The following is a 25,003-nucleotide window of genomic DNA, read 5'->3' on the forward strand; positions in this document are numbered from 1 at the left end:
AGTTGGTGTAGTTATTCAGAATTATTCATAGGTGGCAGAGATGTAAGACCAAATTTCAGGAGGTTAGGTACCAGTAGTGCCTACTAATTGTCATGACTTGTGAGAAGTTACTTCTCATGCTTCAATCTATTCATGGTGTGCAGGAGAGGAGGATCATGATGATAATGGAATAGCGCCTGCTTCCTAGGTGATTCTTAGGACTGAGTCTATATGTGAAGAGTGTGTAAAAACAATACCTGGTTCATGTGATCTTTATTATCAAGTGGTCTTTGTGGGTATTTATTTTGTGGGACTGGAGCCACAGCACAGAGGGTAGTGCCTTTGCCTTGCATGCTGCTGACCGGGGTTCAATTCCTCTGTCCCTCTTGGAGAGTCCGCAAGCTATGGAGAGTATCCTGCCCGCACAGCAGAGCCTGGTAAGCTACCCGTGGCGTATTCCATATGGCAAAAACAGTAACAAGAAGTCTCACAATGGTGCTGGTACTGGCACCCGCTCGAGCAAATCGATGAACAATGGGGACAACAGTGACTGTGACAGTGACATAGTCTACTTTCTGGACACTATGCTGAGGAATTATTTACTTGTAAGATCCTGTTCAATTTTAGCAAGCACCAGGAATAAAAAATCAAGTTTAGGGGCGTGATCCCTAAGCACAGAGCCAGCCCTGAGCTTTACCGGGTGTAATCCAAAAGAGGAAAATTTTTTAAAAACTAAAAAAAAAATTAACAACGCAATTAAAACTTAAATGGTTTAAAGAGTTTATTCTAAGTAGGTGTATATAAGCTAAACTTCCGAGACTTCAGCTATTTTCACTTCACTTTCCCAAATCACTTACACATTTCTTAATATCTAAACACCTACTCATTTGCTTAAAATAAATGCTAGTATGTGCAAAGAAACAATACAGAAACTTCTCAGACACAAATAGATTTAAAAGGAGGAAGAGGGGGGATAAAGGAAGGGCTAACTCCCAGTAAGCAGCCCCAGGAAAAGTAAGGCCGGCTCAGAGCCCCTGGAAAAGCAGATTAATTCATTTATCCAAACATGTATTGAGTGACTACTCGCTACTGAGGGTTGAGGGGTGCAACGACAAAGAAAAGAGTTCAGTCCCCTTTGAGCATCTGAAGGCATCTGTGTGTTTGGGGACGATGCCGCTGACCACTGCGGCCTGTCCGTTTCCGAACTTGGACCACACAGTCTCTCCTGTGCCCTCCGGGCTGTGTGTGGCGGGCCACCCCCGCGGGCTCTGCGGCTCAGTTCCAGCTCGGAGGCTGCGGGGAGCCTTTCCTGCAGCGAAACCACGGCGGGCCAGGTCCGTCTCCGAGCGGCGCTGACGCGGGCGCGTTTGAAAACGTCTTCACATCGCGCGCCCGGGCAGGGGCTCTCCTGGGCTCAAACGTGGGGCACCGTGTGTGCCATGCCGCCAATTTGGTGCGCCAGGAAATCCCATGATTCGCATTCGGTACGAACTCCACGAACCGGCAAAGGTCGGTTCCAGGTCGGCGGCTGCTGGAATACCTACTTGCCCAATGACACTTCGGTGCAGCCGTTGGCGACGGTCACCGCTTCCTGTTTGCTTTGCCCTGAAGTGACATGGCGGCTGCTTGCCGTCTTCTGGGCCTAGTGCGGCTGCGCAGAGTGCTGTCCGGCCCGCCCTCCGCCGCTAAGCCGGGGGGTTGGAACCGGGACACTGAAACTGGAAAGGAGTTGGGGGTAATAGGGCCAAACCGAAGCTGCGCCTTGCAGCTGTGTGCCCATCGCTCAGCGCCGTATACCGAGGCTGCTGGATCCCAGCATTAGTTTTACTTTGTCCCCATCCCCCTCTCAGTCCCTGGTCCAACATGATACTGACCAAAGCCCAGTACGACGAGATAGCCCAGTGCCTAGTGTCTGTGCCGCCCACCAGGCAGAGCCTGAGGAAGCTGAAACAGAGGTTCCCCAGGTAAGTGCCCATTGCTCCCTGCTCCCAGCCCTTTCCTTGCAGCACAGCTGTCCCCGGGCCGCCCTTTAGACCTCAGCAACCACGTGTCACACACGAGTGGGGTGGAACCCAAGCATCAGGTTTTAGATGTAGGAGAGTGGAAAAGGTTTCATCTTTCAGCTGCCTTCGTCATGGGTGACCCCCCCCCCCCGCCCCCGCGGCCTCTCAGTGCAATGAAATGCAAGGGACGATGTTGATTGCCCTGCTTGGTCTGTGCAGGGGCACCTAGTAGGTCCCCACGAGTGCCTCGCAGTTACTGGGTGAATTATGAGTGGCAAGGCGCTCTCAAAATGGAAATAGGAATAGAGGATTCAAAAGGAGGCGGAGGACTTTTTAATTGGCCCAGGAATGCACACAGATTCTTAGGCCCGAGGGGCCCTGCTGACTGTTCCACAGTGGTTTTCTAGAATGATCTGGGCGGCCCCCTCCCCCATCAGCCCCTGCCCCTCCCAGTGCAGTTCTGATACCGGGATCTTAGGGATCCCACTCTTGGGTCAAGATTGGAATTTGAATAATCCTAGATATACACATTCCTCCCGACATATCATTTTTCCCACCAATTTTTGGACTTTCTAAGGCAAGGATATTAAGAACTACTCGAGAATTTCTCATTTTAAGCATGCGGTGTCTGAGATTATAAGAACCGGTCTAGAGCAACCAAGTTTTATGTATGTATCATGTTAAAGTATGGAGAATTTCTATACCTTTCTTCTAAACTGAAATCCAAATACAGACTTGAATCATTCTGTGACATTGAGCTTCTTTGCCCCTCATGGCGAGATTCTCTCGCTTTGATGTGTAACCCTTAAACAAACGTCATTCTAGAAATGTTTTCTTGAGGGAATGGAGAGAATTAGGTATCTGGCACTAGAAAATACAGACTCAGAGTCTTTTATAGCCTCCCTGTTTTGAAAGGCTCAGTTTTCCTAATCTGTAAAATGAGTTGTATATTGTATGAGTTAGGTTTCATTTAGGGCAAACTTATCCCTTTAATATTCTTTATTAATTTTTTTCTTTTTGCTTTTTGGGTCACACCTGGCGATGCACAGGGGTCACTCCTGGCTCTGCACTCAGGAATTACCCCTAGTGGTGCTCAGAGGACCATATGGGATGCTGGGAATTGAACCCGGGTCGGAGGCGTGCAAGGCAAACACCCTACCTGCTGTGCTATCACTCCAGCCCCTATTTTTTTTTTATTTATTTGTTTTGGCATCCCAGGGACCAAACCCAAGACCTCACACATGTGCAGCAAGCACTCAACATCCTAGGCCTTATTTCTTACTCCTTTTAACTTAATTTATAACAAAGAGCACTGCACTGTCATAGCACTGTCATCCTGTTGTTCATCAATTTGCTCCAATGGGCACTAGTAACGTCTCCATTGTGAGACTTGTTGTTACTGTTTTGGGCATATCAATATGCCAGGCGAGCTTGCCAGGCTCTGCCCTGTGGGCAGGATATTCTCCATAGCATGCTGGACTCTCCAGAAGGACAGAGGAATCGAACCCGGGTCAGCCTCGTGCAAGGCAAACGCCCTACCTGCTGTGTTCCAGTCCCATAAGATGAATACCCACTAAGACCATTGATAATAAAGATCACAAAGAGCAAAATTAATCATTATTTCACTTTATATTATTAACTCTTTCCAACTCTGCCAGTGAACAGTGAAGTGGATGAAGGCCTGTCAGCTAAGGAAATAGGTAGAATTTGTCAGGGAAGGGAAAGTAATTGTAAGATAAAAAAAAGTATATTTTGATAGTATGCTCTTATTATATAGTTCTATTACCCTGTATTTTTATTCTCTTTTTTTCTTCCCTCTGACTTTTTTCCCTATAGTGTATCTGCCCACTAGCAGTAACTTCATCTCTACATGCTCTTAGCAGCACTTATAATGAACTGTTTGGGATACCAGCCTATCTTCTTGTTTGTTCCCCTTTCCCCACCCCCCCACCCCCGCTCTTATTCATGATATTATTTCCAACTATTTTTCACTTCTTCTAAATACTACCCAAGGAGTAACTAACTCTTCTCCCATGAAAACTTTATTTGGTGAGATTGCACTACTGATTTAAAGAACCATTTAACAGCCTGAGTGGGAATTCTGTCAACAGTGTGACTTTAGGTCTGGTTTCATTATTTTCATTATTGTACTTTTTTTCTTTAGATGTTCATTGCAAAGGACTAGAGCAATCTTTAGATTTGATAGTTCATTATAGTAGATAGTCGTTTGAGAAAGGACCTCAGATAATTTCTTGTGGTTCAAGAGGTTAAGTGACTTGTCAAAAAACCCAGAGATGTTTAATAGCGCAAGTGTCTAGGATACAGGTTTCCTGACTTTCAGTTCAAAGTTCTAAAAGAAACTGCCCTCATTATTTTTATTAGAAGTAACTTACACAATTATTTTTGGAAGGTAGCATTCACATACATTTTGTTTCTAAAGAAATAAAAATATTGGTGTTTTAAAAGTTGTTTCAATTTTTATTTCCTCATTTTAAAACTAGTACATGCTGGGACCTCAGATATTGTAGTTTCTTACCTTGCATGAAGCTGATCCAGTTCAATCTCTACCACATATGGTCTTCCAGGCAGTGTAAAAATTAGTTGATGAGCACAGAACCACATGTGGCGCTGAGCACAACTGCATGTGACCCCAAACCAAGCAAATAGTAGCAACCAACCAAACAACAGTAGCAATCAACCAAACAGAATAAACAGTAGCAATCCAACCAAACAAATAAACAGTAGCAATCCAACCAAATAAATAAACAGTAGCAAACCAGTAGTAGCAATAGCACAGTGGGTGGGGCGTTTGCCTTGCACTCAGCGGACCAGGCTTTGATTCCTCTGCCCCTCTCTGACCCTCTCAGAGAGTCTGGCAAGCTACGTGTGGCGTAGCGTATTCCATATGCCAAAACCAGTAACAACAAATCTCACAATGGAGACGTTACTGGTGCGCTACTGGTGCTCGCTTGAGCAAATTGTTGAGCAATAGGATGACAATGACCCTGACAGCAAACCAACCAAACAAATAAACAGTAGCTGATCTTATATAAACAGTAGCTGATCTTATAAAACCCTGGGAAGACCTCAGGGAATACCAGAATTCATTGACTGTATTTTGAAAAACCACTATTTGTGCTTTAAAGGATTTTGATGTGTATTGAAAAATTACTACCAAAAATATTGTACTACATTTTTGAGAATATGTTTCTTAATGGTGAGAAGAATCCTTAATTTTTAATAAGCTAGGTCAAGGTGCTGGAGAGATTATACAGTGGGTCGAGTGCTTGCCTTGTGTACAGCCGACCAGGGTTCCATCTCCAGCATCCATAAGCTCCCAAGCTCCACAAGGAATGATTTCTGAGTGCAGAGTCAGGAGGAACCCCTGAACATCAGTAGATGTGACCCCAAAACAAAACCAAACAAAAATAAGATACGTCAACAGAAATACCTCTTAAGTTGCATTTTCAAATGAATTGCACATTTCCCTAAATATCAACTGATTTCTCCTTGAATTTGCCTAATTTTATATTTATCTGCCTTTTAAAAATTGATTTATAACTGTTTATCTGCATATATTAAGGATTCTGTTATATGTCATGTTTGTTAGAACTAATTTTCAGTTCTTTATTCCAAATACTGTTCTTTGATATCTTTAAATTAATGCTTTTTTGTGGGTTTACTTTTATGATGAGAAAGTCCTTTTTTATCCTAACATATGAAAAGTCTTTTACTAAAATTTTACAATTTTCTTATTCTTGATTAGTTAACCTTTCTAACTAAAATTTATCTTTATAACTAAAGGTGCAACTGATTTTTCCCCCACTCAATTTTTATTTTATTCTGTCTTCTGTTTGCTTCATTCCCTTACTTGTCTTTGTTTTTACTGTAATTCCACATGTATATTTTTTTTAAGTCAGAGATCTTTAAGCTTAACCATTCTGATATCAAAATTCTCCAATTTAAAATGAAGGGATAGAGCTTTCATATTTAATTTTTTTCTGCAATATCGATAAAATTTAGTTAGGAAGTAAATGAGGTCTCAGACAATAAATACTAAGAACAAATGCCTAAAAAAGGATATATTGAAAAGAAATGGTCAAAAAATTAAAAAAACTTAGATGAATGGTATGAGAAAAAGCAAACATATTATCTATAAATTATTAAGACAGCCAATGCTAACATAACTAAACATTGCCTGTTGAAATTATTTCCTATTATTGGTTAATTATGCTATGAAATTTTGGGGTATAGCTTTATACTTCTATAGATGTCTAAGAGCTTTATACCTCTATAGATGACACCATAGCCACCTCCAGATTCCAGAGCTACACATCATCAAAAACACTCTGCTACACTACCAATTGCTTCCATTCCTTCCCCTTTTCTGGTAATCACTGGAGTTCGTACTGTTTGGAGCATATCGAATACGCCACGGGTAGATTGCCAGGCTCTGCTTTTTGGGCAGGATACTCTCAGTGCTTGCTGGACTCTCCAGAGGGACAGAGGAAACATATTATCTCCGGGTTAGATTTGTGGGTTCCTTCCACTTCCCTCCCCCAGTTCATATGCTTTAGTTACTTATATTCTGTAAGAGTGAAATTGTCAATAAGTATCTTTTACTTTATTACTTATTTGTGATGTGTGATAGTTTACAAATTCATGATGCTTCTTCTCTATTGTTTATCCACAGTTCTATAATAAAAAGTCCACTGTACCCAAGAACAAAGGACATACTATATTTATGTACACTTCTTGATTTGTATCTCCCAGTTTATATTTCCTGGGTCATCTTACTTAGGTAGGTTTCTGCTGTTACTTATGAAGTTATATTTTCTGGGACTGGAACGGTAGCACAATGGTTATGGCATTTGCCTTGCACGAGGCAAACCTGGGTTCGATTCCTCTGTCCCTCTGGAGAGTCCAGCAAGCTACTGAGAGTATCCCGCCCGCATAGCAGAGGCTGGCAAGCTACCTGTGGCGTATTCGATATGCCCCAAAGAGTAACAATAAGTTCCACAATAGAGACGTTACTGGTGCCCATTCGAGCAAATGGATGAAGAACAGGACAACAATGCTACAGTGCTACAGTTATATTTTTGGTAGGGGAGAGGGGTTCTCAGGTAGTGTTCAGGAGGTTCTGGTGTCCCACCAGTTAAGCTTGACCAACTGGACTGGTGGTTCAATGCAGCAGGTTCAAGAATGCAGTGATACTTGATTCCTATGGTGTTGAGAATTACCTTTTTGGCCAGTGGTACTCTGGAGCTTCTAGGACCACACCTGGTGGTGCTCACTTCAGAGGATTTCACTCAGGACTGGTGCTTCAGGAATGTATCCAGCAATGCTCAGGAGACCATATGGTGCCAGGGACTGAACTGGGATTGGTTGCCTTAAATGCATGCGCCTTGTTCCTATACTGCTCTTGCCCCTGTACTATATTTTTCCTTATAAACAAAGCATATGTAACTAATTATATAGTGTTCTTTCTTTGCTTTAAAACAATTTTAAACTTACACAAAAGTTGTACAAATATTATAGAGAATTCCTCTCTGTCTTTCATCCAGCTTTCCTTAATTTATCATTTTATGGGAGTCTAACATAGTTCTCAAAATCAGGAAATTAATTATAATGTGACATAGATCTTAACATCCAGAGCCTTTTCTGAGCATTTCTAGTTTTTTTTTCTTAATATCCTATTTCTATTCTAGGACTCTGCTGCCCTTCTCTGTTTCAGGATCACATATTCCTAGTCACTTCTTCTGGTTCTATATTGTTACTTTATACTTTGCTGATATTGACACTTATGATGGATGCTGGTCAGTTATTTTGTGGAATATTCAGTTCTGTTCGATGTTTTTTCATGAATAAATTGAAGATAAACTTTTGCCAGACTATCCCCCAAATGATACTGTGCCCTTAATGCATTGTATCAGAGTTTTGGGCTTCATATGTCTTATTACTGGTGAGATTTAATTTTCTTCACTTAGTTAAGGTTTGGTGTTGGCCATGTCTCTCCACTGTAAAGTTAATCTCCTTCCCATTCCAGTAAGTTGTGGGGGATATCCTTTAAGATGCTATAAGTGTCCTACTTCTCACCACTACCCTACCCCACACCCACCCCACCGATTTAGACCACAGTGGTTCTGGTAAGCAACTATTATTATTGGTATTTGCCTAATGCCAATTTTCACTTTTTTTTCCTAACTGTTCTTCTAGCTAGTCATCTGCAACCATCATTTTATGTGAAATGATCCATTCTATCTTGAACCCATGATTGTCATAGATAATTAGAATTTACTCATTAGGTAAATTCTAATTTGATATAAATTAATTCACTGTGTACTCACCATGTTTGTGGGACTATTTATGTACTTTTTCTTTTTTTTTTTTTTAGAAAACTAGGAGGCTAACTTTGAATTGCTTGTAGTTTGAAGAAGAGTTTAAGACATTCAATGGCTCTAAATTATTAGAATCAAGGAATGTTTGAGAACAAATATTTGTCAAGCATTTAATTCAGTTATAATTATTTAAGGGAGATTCTCAGGAAATCTGTATCCTTATTGTTAATTCTTTCACTGGATAATTGAACACTTTGCTGTAATTTGACTTTATACCCTAAGTTCTCTTGCCTTAGCATTATTATTATTATTATTATTATTATTATTATTTTGCTTTTTAGGTCACACCTGGCTCTGCACAGGGGTTACTCCTGGCTCTGCACTCAGGAATTACTCCTGGTGGTGCTCAGGGGACCATATGGGATGCTGGGGATCGAACCCGGGTCGGCCGCGTGCAAGGCAAACGCCCTACCCGCTGTGCTATCGCTCCAGCCCCGCCTTAGCATTATTATTTGGTTGCCAATTATTATAACATAATGAATCCCAAATCAAACTCGACAAATTTCTAAATAACAAAATACTCTTAGCACCCCTTTCCCCATCTCACCCAATCTTGTCCAGGTGTGTCTAAGCATGCTCTTTAGGGATGGCTCTACTCTATATTTGCCAGTATTGAACTTGGTGGTTTTGGTGGTAAACTTAAGGGTCTATTCAGGTTAGGAGTGGAGTAGCTGGGGACAGGCAACTTAATGGATCAATCGTAGGCTTTGCATTTAGGAGACCTAGGTTTCAACTGACTTATACATATGTAGTGTGGGTTGGTTTCATTTGGTACAGTTATCCTTTTCTGAATAAGCCCCCTCTGGCACCTTTCAACTGTCCACTTTTCCCATTGGAAATTTTCTGTTCTATTGTTTTTGATTGCTGTAACAGTTTATTCTATATTTCACTTGCATTTCATTTCTCTTATATTCTGATTAACATTTGCTTCATCCATGAAAGGCAGGATAAAGCTCCATAGCTACGGACTAAAAGAAGCATGATTCAAACACAGAAATAATCTGGCTGCAGATTCTCACCTTTATTTCACTCTATTGCCTTTGTCCTATAAGGCTGTTATGAGGATTAAGAAAAATAAAACTTGTAGGACACTTGGCGTAGTGTGGAACCTGACTTCTTAAACTGTGTGATTGAATGTGTGTGTGTGTTTGTGTGTGTGTTTGTGTGCTTGTGTATGTGTAGGGATTGTCATAAAATGACCATAGTAAAAAGTTTCTGAATGCACAAGGACCAGAAAATTAATTCAAGATCAACGTTATTATGAATTGGAGATTCTGTTGATGTTCACCTATGCTGCACTATCTTGGGCAAAAAAGTTATAAGTGGAAAAGGCTTTAGAAGCCTTGGTGTAGATCTCTTAGAATAAAATGGATATTAAGTATAATTATTGTTGTTATTAGAATCTAGTAAATAGAAATAATTGCCAAGTAGCAATCTTTTACAGCAAAATTTGGCTTTAAAAGAAAGATTCTAAATTTGCATGGGATAAATATATTTTTATATGGGATGGCTGCAAAGATAAGAGTTGGTCATTAGTTGAATACGGCTGAGATAGTTAAATCTTCTGATATGTCTTTTGTAGTGGCAGGTAATATCATTTCTGAAAGCTTCATACCCTAGTTTTACCTTTTTTTTATAATTAATAAAAAAATAGAGCCCACATGCAACAGCATGTGGTCCCAAGAGGCCTAGGGACCAGTCCTTGCAACATGTATGACATTCAGCCTGGTGCTGTAGGTGCTCAGAACCTGTTGTGATAGGGGCCATTTCAGACTGTGTCATCAATGCTGAGAGACTAGCAGTGCAGGGGATTGAACTGGATGCCTTGTACATGCCATGCATGATCTCCTAGCTTTGAGCCATATCCCTGCCTTCTAGACTCACTGATTCTATTTGAGTCATAATAACCAATTGCAGTATAGGGTATGGCTTCATCATCATCATCATCATCATCATCATCATCATCATCATCATCATCATTATCATCATCATCATCATCATCATCCTGTTGATCGTCGAATTTCTTGAGCGGTCTCAGTAACGTCTCCATTCATCCTAGCCCTGAGATTTTAGAAACCTCTCTTTACTCGTCCTTCCCAACAGACTATTTCAGGGTCAGGGGAATGAGACCCTGCATTGTTACTGGTTTTGGCATATGAATACACCATGGGGAGTTTGCGAGGCTCTCCCATGTGGGATGGAAACTCTCAGTAGCTTGCCAGATTCTCCCAGAGGGAGAAGTAGGCTACAAGATGTCAAAATGCATGGCTTGATTTACTTAATTGAACGATTATGCTTATTGGTTTTGTTTTCTCAGTTGAGAGTTGGTTCTCAATTTAATGTCAGTTTTCACTATTTTCACTATTTCTGATAATGTGGTAGTGGACCTGACTGTCAGAATAGTGAATGAGAATAGCACATCAAGGGCAGAAAAGTTTTTTTATTGAATTGGAAATTGTTTTGGGGGTTTTGCCTAACAAATATAATTATACGATCTTTGAAAATATGATTTATAAACTTAGGAAATATATCTTGAATATTTATTGATAGTAACTGGAAACCATGTGGTGATGGGGATTGAACTTGGGCTCCATCATACAAAATATGTGCTCTAGCCCTTTGAGCTTTCTCCTTGCCCTTTCATGGTTTCAATGGCAGTCATTTCCTAACCACTGGGGTAAAACAGTTTCCAAAGATCCTTCTCCCAGTTCACCCTATCTCTGTAAGTGAGATGCATCCTCCTGTCGGTTTTCTCCCTATATCTGGAGAGATGTCTGGAGAGGAATCCAGAGTGTGTTGAAAGAATGAATGAGGGAATAAAACAAGCTAATAAGAATATTGGGTTGGAGTGATAGCACAGCGGTTAGGGCATTTGCCTTGCACGAGGTTGACTCAGGTTCGATTTTTCCGCTCCTCTCGGAGGGCCTGGCAAGCTACCGAGAGTATCTCGCCCACACAGCAGAGCCTGGCAAGCTGTCTGTGGCGTATTTCGTATGCCAAAATCAGTAACAACAAGTCTCACAATGGAGACGTTACTGGTGCCCACTCAAGCAAATTGATGAGCAACGGGATGACAGTGACAGTGATAAAGAATAATTGGAAGATAAATTGCACACATTAGAAAATAAATTTGTTATCTTTTAGAGTATGATTTTTAAAAATTTCCTAATGTGTTAAGTTTTCATTTTGCTGTTGCATTGTAATCTGGATTTCAAAACTCTTCTAGAAGGTTATTTTGTTAAGTGCATTGTCCCTTTGTTTTCCAGAAGTGCTTAGCTTTTATCAAGTATTAGTGCCCCACTGAATGTGCTTATTTGCAAAAGTGAGATAAGCTTGAATTTCTGTAAAGAAATATCTGTGGAAAACCATAGATAATGTTATTCTGAGAAAAACCCACACACGGACTAAATTTCTTATAGTCTTAGAGGGGGAATTTATATGTTATTAGATTATTGCCTTTATTTTAAAGTCTATTTTAAGTATCAGACTAAGGTATCTACTAAGTAATAACCCAAACCAGAATGTTTGCTGGTATAATAAAAAAGAATCATGTGTTTTCCTAGGAGAAAAATGTTCAACAGAAGTACAAAGCAATAATATTTTATTATTTGACTTTAACTAATGTTGACTGAATTTACCATTAGATTTTTATTACTGAATTTTGCACAACTTTGCCATATTGGTTGAATTTTCCTTTAAAATTCAACAAAGTAACCAGTTTTAAAATGTAAGTGTTTTAGTAAAGTATAAAATGTGACCTTTATATATAAAAATCATCTACTATATGAAAATCACAGTAAAAAATACATTTTCTTTTCAGTTGTCTTTTTCTTAAAGGAGGAAGTTTGATGTTTTATTAAATGTAACTTTTTCCTTTTCTGTTCTTTATAGAGTCAGCTGATAATAGTGACCAGAGTCAGAGTGGAAGGATGAAACTTATAACAGTCTTAGCCAAAGTGGTTGATACCTCTCGGGCAGGGAATGCTTAGAAAATCCAGGGTGGTGGAAATTACTTTGGTTGGGTATTTTTCTCTTTGCTTAAAAAAGATATATTTCCAGGTAGGCAACTGAGTAACAGTTTTTCTGTATACAAGGTGGTTGGCCAGTTAAGTTTGGGACCTTTTGTTAGCTAATTTTTTTAGGGAAACAGAACTGTCAACTGGATCCTATATGGCTCTTGTACCCAGAATGGAGCTATCTGTGCCTTATATTATGTATTGCACATGACTGGTCATAAATCTAGCCTTTTGCTGGTCACTCTGGAAGGTTAATAACTGCCTCCACTTTTCTTTTTTTCTTTCTTTGCATCCCTACCTTTCAGGAAGCATCTTGACATTATATATTTTCATAGCTATTAAATGCATGTTCTATTCTTCATAACATGAAACTTCTTTCATGCAAAAAGCAGTGACATGGATGACAATGTCAGCATTTTCTAATGTTGACATATTTCTTTTCTGGTCCTTCTAAATTCAGAGAAGTACATAAAGTTTCTTTTTCTCACCCAACCCCTTTTATTCAAATTTAGTGCAGAATTCATTCTGACCTAATATTTCATTGAGATATCTATAATTTCTCTCCAAAATAAAATGTTAAACTACCTCTCAGGTTTCCTTTCTATTGTTTTTTAAATATTGAGAGTCAGTTTCTAAAAATATATCAAAACCATTAAATGTAGAGTAGTAACTTCAAGACCATGGGAATACATAATTAGAAATTAAGCAATGCAAGCAGAGGAAAGAGTAAGGTGGAGTCATAGCTCATGATCCTGAAGTGGTTTTGAGTAGTGGTCACTGCTGACCAAAACCAGCAGCTGCCAAGACCAGCTCCTGTTTTTGAAGGACTGTCCATAAAATCGAGCTTCCATATGACCCTGCAATACCACTTCTGGAAATATATCCCAAGGATGCAAAAAAGCACAGTAGAAATGACATCTGTACCTATATATTAATTGCAGCAGTAATCACTTTTCACAGTAGCTAAAATATTATGGTAACAACCTGAGTGCCCTAAAACAGATGACTGGTTAAAGAAACTGGTACATCTACACAATGGAATACTATGCAGCTGTTAGGAGAGATGAAGTCAGGAAATTTGCTTATAAATGGATAAACATAGAGAGTATCATGCCAAGTGAAATGAGTCAGAAAGAGAGGGACAGACAGAGGGACTGCACTCATTTGTGGAGTGTAGGGTAGCATCACATGAGGCTGACACCCAAGGACAGTAGATACAAGGGCCAGGGGGATTGCCCCATAGCTGGAAGACTGCTTCATGAACCATGGGGAGAAGGCAGCTGGAATAGAGAAGGGATCACTAAGAAAATGATGGCTAGAGGAACTAGTTGGGGTTGGAGATGCATGCTGAAAGCAGATAATGGACCAAACATGCTGACAGGTCTCTCAGTGTCTGTGTTGCAAGCCATAATGCCCAAAAGTAGAGAGAGAGTATGGGGAATATTGTCTGCCATAGAGGCAGGGGGCGGGTGGGAAAGGGGTGGGGGTATACCTGGGATATTGGTGGTGGGGAATATGAACTGGTGGAGGTATGGGTGTTTGATCATTATGAGATTGTAACCCAAACATGAAAGCTTGTAACTATCTCGTGGTAATTCAATAAAATTTTAATTTTTTTTTTAAAGACCAACTCCTGTTAATTGGGGCAATTCTGTGTGAAACCAGGCTTTTTATGAAGTAGTCTTGGGAGTAGTGGTTATATACAAGAGTGAGATTAAATATATTGTCACCACCCTTCTTTGCCCTGATAAAACTCATTGTTAATTTTGGTGTTTTTTGGCAACCTGTCCATTGCGCCAAACCCAAGAAAAGGATGGGATATAAATTTTCGTCTTGTCTTTATCTTGAATGTAGTTAACAATCTTTTGGGTTTTTTTTAAAGGTTATTACTTGTGACTTCTTGGAGATCCTCAGATATGCAGATAGTCCTTTATCATCTGGCAAAGGTCTTTGAGTATTGGGATGCAGATATTGGTGGAGTTCACTTGTCAATTAATTGACTTACTGTTTACTCAGATCAGCCTGATGGTATAAGAGATTCATATTTCTGCCCAAGAAGCTTATGTCTATTTGTCATAAACATTTGTAATCATTCTCAGATATAGAACCAGTAACTATAGCTACCTAAATTCAGTTTTAGAATGAAGTAAAATGCAGGATGAAACCTTTGTGATTTGTCACTTAGCCTCCTAAGATTCTGTAATCTATGAGATGGTGCTTAAGATATCTTGGGTGATTGGGCTGGAGTGATAGTACAGCAGATAGGGCATTTGCCTTTCATGCAGCCAACCCAGGTTAGATCCCTGGCATCCCATATGGTCTCCTGGGAACTGCCAGAAGTAATTAATGAGTTCAGAGCCATAGTAACTGCTAAGCATCACCGAGTGTGTTGTCTTGTCCCCCCACCTCCCCAAAACTATTTTTTTGGTGGTTGAAGTAGTAGGCGTTGGACTAATTGTAGGTGATCGCTTATATAGATGGAGTCTGGGAAAGTGAAGCATCGTTTAAATATATATTCTTATCATCACTCTAAATTTGACTGTTTTATTCAATGTTTTGATTCTGCTTACAACTCCCTTCAAGCAGTATCATCTTTTGCTTAAGGTGTATTACTTTGCTATTTGTTTTTGCTGATAATAGAGAAAATGGTTAAAGTTTGAAATTTACTTACACTTCAAGCCCCATTTAACTAAGATAGTAAATGAACTGGGAATATCAGAAAGACTCTTGGTAAGATTACATTAAAAACCCTATGGACTCTTATAGTCTAGATGTAACAAATAGCCCATAAACATCTTTTTTTTTTTTTTTTTTTTTTTTTGCTTTTTGGGTCACACCCAGCAATGCACAGGGGTTACTCCTGGCTCATGCACTCAGGAATTCCTCCTGGCGGTGCTCAGGGGACCATATGGGGTGCTGGGATTCGAACCTGGGTCGGCCGAGTGCAAGGCAAACGCCCTACCTGCTGTGCTATCACTCCAGCCCCATAAACATCGTTTCTTAACCGACAATATTAACAGTATTTTATCTTCAGACTGAGAGACATGTATCTTAAGGTAAAAATATATTTAACTTCTAATTTATATCAGTTTGAACTTTTCATTTGCATTCTGGTGATCAAACCTTCAAGTGCAGGGCACAAAAGTTTCTCCAGAGAAGGCTATAGAGTTCTCATTATTTCAGATTAGTGACATATAGTACTGGCTGGAGAGAGCAATTAGAGATCATCTAGTCAAATTGCCTAATATTTTGATATAAGCACCAAGGGAGAAGTGCCACTCAGTGATTTGACCAAAGTTCCACGTCTGGAGGCAAAGCTCTCCCCTCTAGACATAACAGAGTTCCGTCCCGCTAGGGGCAGACAAGTATCAACAAAGAGTGCATGAATGAAGCTGACATAGTTGGGATTGTGGCCAGATGAAAGAAGTTGTGTGCACTAACAGGACAGCCACCATGTCATGCCACTCAACCACTGCCATACAGGAATGTAGGCCCAGTGCTGGCAGATCTTCTACTCTCTTGAAAGCAGCTTTAGATCAGATTTTTATTTTTTTTAGACGAAAAAAAGAATCTTGAGTCTTAAATACTGTCAATTTGTTTGAAATTTTAAAAACATGTGTGGGCCAACAGTTTGCTGGCCAAACAGAACAAGTCTGTAGGCTGAATTTGGCCTACAGCTAGTGGGTACTGGAGCTGGTGCTTTCCAGTTTGTCAGAGCTGATTACGAGCATCTTTTTCTCACTTTACCAACTGTGACCTCACATTGGTAGCTTCAATTCAGCCATGGTGGGAGTGTTGAAATTGGCAAATACCACAGACCTATTCCCCATTGGCCACAACGAGATTTGTTAAGCTCCCTGTACAACTGCATACCATCATCAGTTTGAGACTGTATATACGATGACCATGTAGCATATAGCATGTCTGTTCTCAAATTTTTTTTAGTTTTTAATTTTGGGGCCACATCTGGCTGTGCTCAAGGATTACTCCTGGCTATGTGGTCAGGGATCATTCTAGTGGTGCTCAGGTAGGGGATCATATCTGGTGCTGGATATTGAACCAGGATCACCTGCTTGCAAGGAAATAGTTTACTCGGTGTACTATTCCTGTGGTTTAGTTCCTGAATTTTCTTACCCCAGTTTATTCTGATTTTTGTAATCTCCTGAAAAAAGCTCATAATATCTATTCATTCTTATAATATTTTGTAGGTTTTGGCCTTCCTTCCTCCCTCTGTCCCTTCCTCCCTTCCTTCTCCAAAAAGAGAGCTAGAACATTCTACTGTTGAGTTTTAGAATTGCTAAGTATTATAGGCATTATGACACATAGCATAATGGACATTGATTGAACTGACCTGGAAAAAAAATGCTGTTTGGTTTTTTAAAAAGCCATAAACATTTGTTTCATTTAGGAAAATCAATCTTTTTCAAAATAGATCAGCTAATTTACAGATAGTACAATGACTCTTCACTCTGTAGGAATTTAGAACTGCTCAAGTGGGGTACTTGAGGGTTTATCATGTCGGAAATTATTTTTAGAGAACTTCAGACCTAAGTGTTACATCTTCAACTGGCACTTCAATGTGATATGTGTATAAAGCGCCTTCCCAATTATAATGGAAAAAATAATGGGGAGATAAGATACCCAGTTAACAATTTGAATTAGTATAATTTTACAATCATTAATTATATCTTCATATACATTTTCTGCATCCAAGTTATCAATAATAAAATGATATAATATGTAACTCAATCAGAAAAGAACAATAAAATTAATAATAAAAAGTAATAATCTATATATTTATATATAGGCATTATAAATATAATAATTCTGTGTGGGCAAAGAGCCGTAAGAGTGATCTAGTAAAATGATCTTGAGTTTGGCAGAGTTTTAGCCTGTGCTTGACCTTCTATAGTTTATAGAGCTCTCTTTGCTTCTGGTTAATTCTTTATAAGTAAATGGGCAGCAAAATCCTGTTAGTGTGAACTTCAGGTATATCTTTAGATTTTAGTTGTGTAAGAAGCTTTCCATATTGTTTTTAAGTACTTGGTTCTTAAAAATAGACATAATGAATCCTGATTTTGTGATTAGGTAATCTTGGGTAACTTTCTTCACCACTGCTGCCTCTGTGTTCATATTTATGAAATGGGACTATTTTCAACTTAAAATGGAATAATACACATAGAGTGATTGACATAGTACCCAAAGCTGTAGTGAGTAATTTTTACTGCTGCTGCTATTGCTACCATTACAAGGATATGTGCTGTAATGATATTTAGACCTATTATAACCAGAAAGATTTCGTTTTAAAACCAGCTCTTTTACTTTTTACATTTTCAAAGTATATAACAAATGGGTATATCTAGGCCTAGGTTCATTTCCTCCCTATCATTTATTCATAGTAGAAAACAGTGGTTGTATGTAACTACTGCCTAAAACAAGGTAAGTGGGAATATTAAAATATTAAAACTATTATAAAACATTTTTAAAATATTAAAAATACTAAAATTTTATTAGTCCATTTTTGGTTTGTTCTTTTGGTCATACTCAACAGCGCTCAGAATCTATCCTCGATCTGTACCTGGAGATCATTTTCTGGCAGTTGCGTGGGGGCTCATGCAGCGTTAGGAATCAAATCTAGGCCCCCTATAAGCAAAACATGCACTTTAGCCCATTAAACTATCTCTCTGGCCCCAAACATTAGAAATTCAAAGTATTTCTTATCTACTTACTTTCTTATCTAATTACTTTTCTCAAAGCATCCCATTTGGGAACCATTTACATATTGAACTTACCTTGATAACAGGGTGTTTATGAATTTGTGGGGTATATTTGAGTGAATACCATTTTTGGAGACAGGGTTCTGTACTCAGCTGTAGTTTGAATCAGTTAATGTGAGTTCAAGTCTAAATCTTTCAGGATACAGAAATCTTGTAGAATACCCCATGTCATCATATTCACGTGAATATTGATTTTAGGTAGTAATAAATATGAAATGCAGTGTTTTTTAAGCAATCTTAAAATTTATTCATGGTACTAATACTGATTAGGAGAAGCCTTTTCATGGACAAATTGAATTGCATAAACTTAAAAATTAGATTTATTGTTCCTTAAAGCTTTGGCTTTTTTATTAATTGCAATGTATAGAATACTGCCAACAAAGAATTTGTTTAATTTATCTTATTGGTGCAATTCTGCTGATCCTATAGTTGCAATAATAATGAGGTGGGCAAGATATTAATTTTTCCCTTTTCCTATTTATTTTGTTTATTACAAAACATTTTCCTTTAGGGTCTAGGCCAAAAAAGACTTTCTGGTTTATACGTAGTTAATTTAATTAAACTCCTTAGGGTTATAATAAAAGCATTGAAACTGACTTTAGGTGTTCATGTATTGTTAGAGACTATATTAAAAAAAATTAGTGACAGTGAGAAATAGCTGTTAATAGCCAAAGACCACAGAAATAAAATATCACAACTGCTTTATGGGTATATTTTATATTTTGGGCAAAACAATCATCATATATTTCTCTGAAGTATGAAAACAAGACTTTATTAGTTTTATTATATCTATTAGAGGTGTTTATGCAATCTAAGTTTGGCCCATTATCATGAGAAATATTTTATTCATGTTAATACATTTTGGACAATTGTATGCTGCATTGTATTATAATGGCACAGTAAATTGCTGAATATACTGTCTGCTGGGTATGACTTTACCATGAAAAATTTGATGCATGGAAAAAGGAAAGGTTGGAATATATCAACCTTCTCTGACAAGGGACTTTGAATTCTGACCCAATACAGGTGACCTTTGTGCGCAATAAAAGTGAGCTTAATCTTGAGGTCAAGGTTGAGGTGAATGGCAGGGCAATGGTGGAGCTTATTCTGATTGTAGATATTTCAGAGTCTATTGGCTAAATGGGAGTGTTTTTTTTAAAGAATATTTAGTATTTTTAGGAAATTATTTATAGCAGGTTATTTAGCTCTTTTATACCCTTCCCCCCATTTCCTCAATGCTCAGTCTTTTAGTTGTGGTAAGTTTGTTTTTTATAAAGTTTGGGTTTTGCTATTCTTGACTGAAAGGTATAAATGTTATTTTCCTCTTTCATAGATAAGCCATAGTTAAACATAAAACGTTTTTATATCAAATAGAAAAGACAACTGACATATATAATCTTTGAATGGAAAATATAGCTATTTTTATGAGGTTTGTTTCTTGACAAGATAACAAGAACTTTTGTTATGTAACTTTAAAACTGCCAAAAGAAGTTTTAAGTACTTTATATTTTTATCTGGATTATAATTAAGGTGACTCATAAATTATTGTCTTAAAAGGTTTAGATGTTTTAGAGACTGATTATTTTCTTTAAAATTCCTTTAAAATATATCTGCTAGAGCATTTACATTATGCTTCATGAAATTAAATATTTTTAGAGTTTTGCCTGATATACATAGAAAGAAAATCGTTAAAAATATAAATTTACTAGTAACTAACCTCAACTATTTTGCACAGAGAAAATGGTGCCACAGCAAATATTTTTTTTAAAAAAAAGAACTACCAGTGTGATATTGTCCAAATACTTATTGAATATTCTACCCAAATAACTGGTTGAAATAACAAACAGTTGGGGGAGAATGTCAGCGGTTCTGATGGAAAGAACTTCTACTCTTTTAATCGAGCCTGCAAAATATATTCCCTGGGACTGATCAGCTCAGAAGCACTGAGGTTTGATGATTGGAATGGCAGGAAACCATGCTTTCAGGACATAACGAATTGACGAGGCCATCCATCATTTGTTAGCATACGCCGAGACGTGGGATATGTGTGCAGAGGCCTGTGATTTAGTAAATACTTGGGAGATGAATAGAGCTTACACACAAGGGAAGATATTGCTGTCCTTCAGCAGCCCGAGAGCCAGGCGCCTGCTGAGAAGGCCATCTGACGGCACATCATCAGTAACTGGCCTGTCACAGTCAGCGGTGCCCACCGACCATCACCAGTATATTAAATGCATTTTTAATATCTGCTTCAGTAGATTTAATGAAGAAAATTTAGTTTCCATACTCCAAGCACTGCTTCTTCAAGTGTTCTAAAGCGTGGACCCTTGCCTCTCCAAGAAGGGGGAAGTCCATGCTGGCAGTTAGGAGAGTTGATTGAAAAAGAAACCTGGGACAAATAAATGTGCAGACAGAAAAATGCTTTTAACACCTGGCATCTAGTTGATATTTAAAGAAACAGATAAATAAGTAGGCAGAGATCTCTGGGGAAAAGAGAGCCTCTGGACCAGTTATTCTGGCCTTAATTTTCTTCTGTCCTCACAAGCCCTTTTCCAAAGGAGTGAACCTACTGGTGGAAGACAAAACCTATTGATCTGAAAGGAAACTTCAGAGAGGAATATTCTTCCTTGATATATTTTGGATGAGAGACTCAATTTTTATTTTGAAATACACTTTTGTTCTTAGGATTGTGGAGTGATGATATAAGGTAGGATTATTTGTAGCTAGTTGCTTCCACATTTTTTGAGTGTTGAACTTCACTCATTAATTAAATTAGTACATATTTTGCTGGTGTCAGACAGAATGGCTTAAAGGAATGTGAGGAAAACTTTGTTGACAGCTTAGTTTTAAAATTATTTTATACTCTTAGTTTATAAGGTCTCTTTAAAATTCTAATTTAAAAATATTGTAATTTTAAATCCCAGCAAAGTATACATAGATTGTTTCTTTCTAATGAGTTTCAGTGTTGACATTATTTACTACAAAATAGCAAGGTAGCCAATTAGATATTGTTGCAAGTGTGCACTTTCAAGGTTTCCCCTCTTGTTTAAAAAAAAAAATCCAGAAAATGCTCTCATGTTCACAGAGAAGAAGAAGCTACAGAATGGGACCTATAAATCTGGTTCCTGCATGTGTCAAAACAGTAATGTATTAAATGCATATTATTATAAAAATTTAAGACATGTCTTAAACACACTTACATTTTTATAACACATGGCAATATTAAATAATACATTTCCTTGTTAGCATCTGTTTGCCGTCATTGTTGGCAAGACCTATGATTTATTGCTTAAATTAATGACCAAGACCATTTTGGACCTGATATATGCCCCTAAGCTTATTACATCACTAAATAAAATAAAAATGTATGCACTTGTGACAGAGTTATTTTTATAATTGTTTATCCCTTTAAGTGCCCTATTCAGTGATTCACTGAGAGGTTCATAATGGTTGGCTTGTAACCAGAAAATAATCTCAGAAAGGTAAAATATATTTCTTGTCTAGAAGTAAGATGCCAGAGTGATGGTGATGATAGGGGCACTAGCAAGAAATTGCAATACTCAAACTCATTATTCGTTCCTTCATTGCTCTCTATTAACTCCTGTTGAATTTTTCCAATGCTTAAACCCTCTCACCCACTGCATTCCCTGAGGTGGAGAGTAATCCCCCCACCTCCATGCACTCTCCCTAACTTTTAGGGCTATCTGTGAGTGCTGGACTCATCTTCGTATACACACTTCATGCTTCTATGTGGGTGAAGTGGTTTTGCTGTGACATAAGCCTGCAAAGATTGAATGTTTCTTTATTGAGGATTTTTCAAGGTGCCATTATCAACAAGCATTAAATTGAGCACGATCATTTTCCTATTTTTAGTTCTTTTCTTTTCGGAGATTGGAACTTTACTGTTTTTTATATTGAACTCTATTTGACTCCATAGTCTTCATCTTTTCTTTTTTCAAGTGCGGTATGATAAACCCTTGAGTTTTGTGTGTGTGTGTGTGTGTGTGTGTGTGTGTGTGTGTGTGTTTCCCAATCGTAACCCCTTTTTCATCTATAGTTACTCTGCTGTCTAACCTGAAATACAGTATAATATGGCTTCATGATTTTCTTACTTCACATAAAGTATCTCATTGATTCTAGCACTCCTGTGACATGATAGCAAAGTAAAGGTTTTGAGGAGCATGTTTCAGAGTCTATACCTTGAAACAGACTTTGACTCTTTGGAAACCTGGAAATAATATTTGTAGGAAGATGACTACTTTGAGTTATCTTGGCATGATTATCACTTTATAAATGGAAATAAAACCTAGTGTCTTAAAAAGATTTTTTTAACCTTGACTTCATCTCACTTGGACTCCATTTTATTCTTCAAAATGTACCTGTTCATTTTGTGGTGTCAGGATCGAATCCATGGCCTCACACCACATGAGAGGAATGTAGTACGTAAGGCATGAGTTTGACCTCCTAACCACTCACCCTAGTCCTCGATTGCTTTAACCCCTTTTATAAGTAAGATAGTCCATTTACAACTCACACAGGTATGTTTTCTTCCTTAGTGTTTTTTTCTCAAGCACTTCATCTGATGTTGTTTTTTTAATAGTTCACTCAAAAATGATCAATACAATCATGTTTTTCTTTGAAAGTTATACTGACCTGGAGACTGGAGCTGTAGCACAGCAGGTGGGGCATTTGCTTTGCACATGGACAACCTAGGTTTGATCCCAGGCATCCCATATGGTCACCCGAGCACGAGCACCGCCAGGAGTAATTCCTGAGTACAGAGCCAGGAGTAACTCCTAAGCACTGCTGGGTGTGACCCCCCCAAAAAAAAGCAAAAAAAAAAAAGCACAAGTTACACTGACCTTTTCTACCTTTTCTACCTTGTCTCCCGTTTGTAGTATGTATATCATTCTTTTCGTCTCATCTCCCTGTGACCTGCTTTGAATAAAATGTTTTGAAGTGAAATTGATGAAACAACAACAAAAAAACCATGTGCCAGAGTCTGATCCTCCCCACCCCCTTCCCACTTCCTTTTGGTCTCCTCAGTTTTGGTTTAGATCCACTAAGAATTTGTTTTGTTTTGCTTTGACCATTGTTAATTTTTACCCTCTTACTAGGAATGTGTACATTCCTGTCTCTTGCCTTCTATTTGACTAATTGTGAATTCCTACAGGATAGGAACCAGGTGTTTTGCTGGGATGTTCTTTCACCTTTTGCCTTTGGTTCCCTACAAGATATTGTGGTCCTTATGCAATCAGTGAATTACTACTTTCGAACCAGCCAGTGTTCATTTATATCATTTTTTCTGAAAATATAACTTAAGAGCATACTTTCTCTTTTTGACTTACATTGTTTTATCGAGCATCATATAAAGAACTTTCTGTTCTTTCCTAAGAATATAAAATATGTTACTTAAGTGTGTTACTTAAGCTGCCATCTCTGTGCCATTGTGTTTAAGTACCATTTGAAAAAAAAAAGGTAAAATATTCAGTAGGCAACTAAGTGCTTAACCTCATGTTCTACTTAACACTAAATGAAAGTAAATATAACATCGACATGGAGCCATTTGTTATATTTCAGTATATGAAGCAATGGCGGTGTAAACTTTAACCTTGTAATTCTGTGAGTTCCACTTTATCATGTAGCTGTAAGGGTAATCAAAATAAATCACAGGAGATGAATAAATATTTTCTAGTGCCTTTTCTGTGCTTTCAGAAGTGATGCTTGATCCATGAAATTTTAGTAAGTATATTAAATAAAACAATATGATGTGCACTATGTCAGCTCTGATAAATTATTCGGTCTAGGACATTTATACAACATATGTTGAGCTGCTACGTGAACAGCTTAATGACTATAAATTATGTTAATCTGTCTTGCCATTTTTACATTTTGTTAAAAATAGAACTATTTATTTATATATGGAGCTATAAAAATATATGCATATCTCTATGTAGAGGGAGATATCTATATATCTCTCTACATATATATTTGAGATTTGGTGCAGGGATAAGAAGTCTTAAGAAAGGCACAGGTCATCTCTGCGATGTCCTGACAGTGATCCGGGGCCCCTCAGCTGTGCAGTGTACATAACACAGATGTTGGGGAGTCATCTGTCAGCCATGCCTCTCCTATGGAGTTAAAGTTCTAGAGGGAAAAGAATTTGACACAGTGCTGTCACTGTTACATTTTCACAATAGAGGAGCATGCAAATATTGAACCTCCTGCTTAGCAATAGTGCCCTGTCTAATGTCTGTGCTGGTTAGAATAAAAAATCCTGGGTGCATCTTGGGCTCAGAGATCTGACAAAGGTCATGCTATGTTGGGCATTTGAATTGGAAATTGTCTGGACTTAGATTTTATAAAGCTCCCACTGTTGTGTGTGGGGAGAATTTCAGCAGGGTTTTGTCCCTGGAGAGGCCTCTTAGGCCCTTTTCTGTCCTATGAATGAATTTAGATGTGAGGGTTACTCCTGCCTTAAAACTGTTAAGTTCATTTTGCATACATCCCTAGAGAGAAAAACTGGCAGATGCTTTTGTCTTGGAAGTGTTTAAAAGAAAACTGCAGAGCAGGAACAAGAGAGAAAAGGGGCCCTGTGCGGAGTCCCAGAACATTTTGGAAATGGCCAATATGCAGTTTTCATCAGTATGAAGGCGGGGTGCAATATGGTGCCTGTAGCTCACAAGGGAATATGAATGTTGATTAAGCATACTCCCAGGCTTTGAAATTCTGAAAGCAGTGTCAGAATAATGGATGTTGAGCAAATGTCAAGCATTTGTTAATTTCTCTGTTATTTGGAGTTTATCTACCATGATCAATCAAATAAACTA

The 25,003-nt window shown here is 38.2% G+C and overlaps 1 protein-coding gene across 2 annotated transcripts in view; it reads left to right on the top strand.

Annotated features, from left to right (window-relative positions):
* Positions 1 to 1,604: 1,604 nt before the first annotated feature.
* The window catches only part of CDIN1 (CDAN1 interacting nuclease 1), a 258,588-nt gene continuing 235,189 nt past the window's right edge, over positions 1,605 to 25,003 (top strand). For both annotated transcript variants that reach the window (XM_004609554.2, XM_055133545.1), the window contains exon 1: positions 1,605 to 1,943. In XM_004609554.2, the coding sequence (XP_004609611.2) occupies positions 1,843 to 1,943 (101 nt within the window). In that variant the 5' untranslated portion in view covers positions 1,605 to 1,842. The remainder of the gene's footprint in view (positions 1,944 to 25,003) is intronic.

This window comes from Sorex araneus, chromosome 3, assembly GCF_027595985.1.
Source record: "Sorex araneus isolate mSorAra2 chromosome 3, mSorAra2.pri, whole genome shotgun sequence".
NCBI classification, from domain to species: Eukaryota; Metazoa; Chordata; class Mammalia; order Eulipotyphla; family Soricidae; genus Sorex; species Sorex araneus.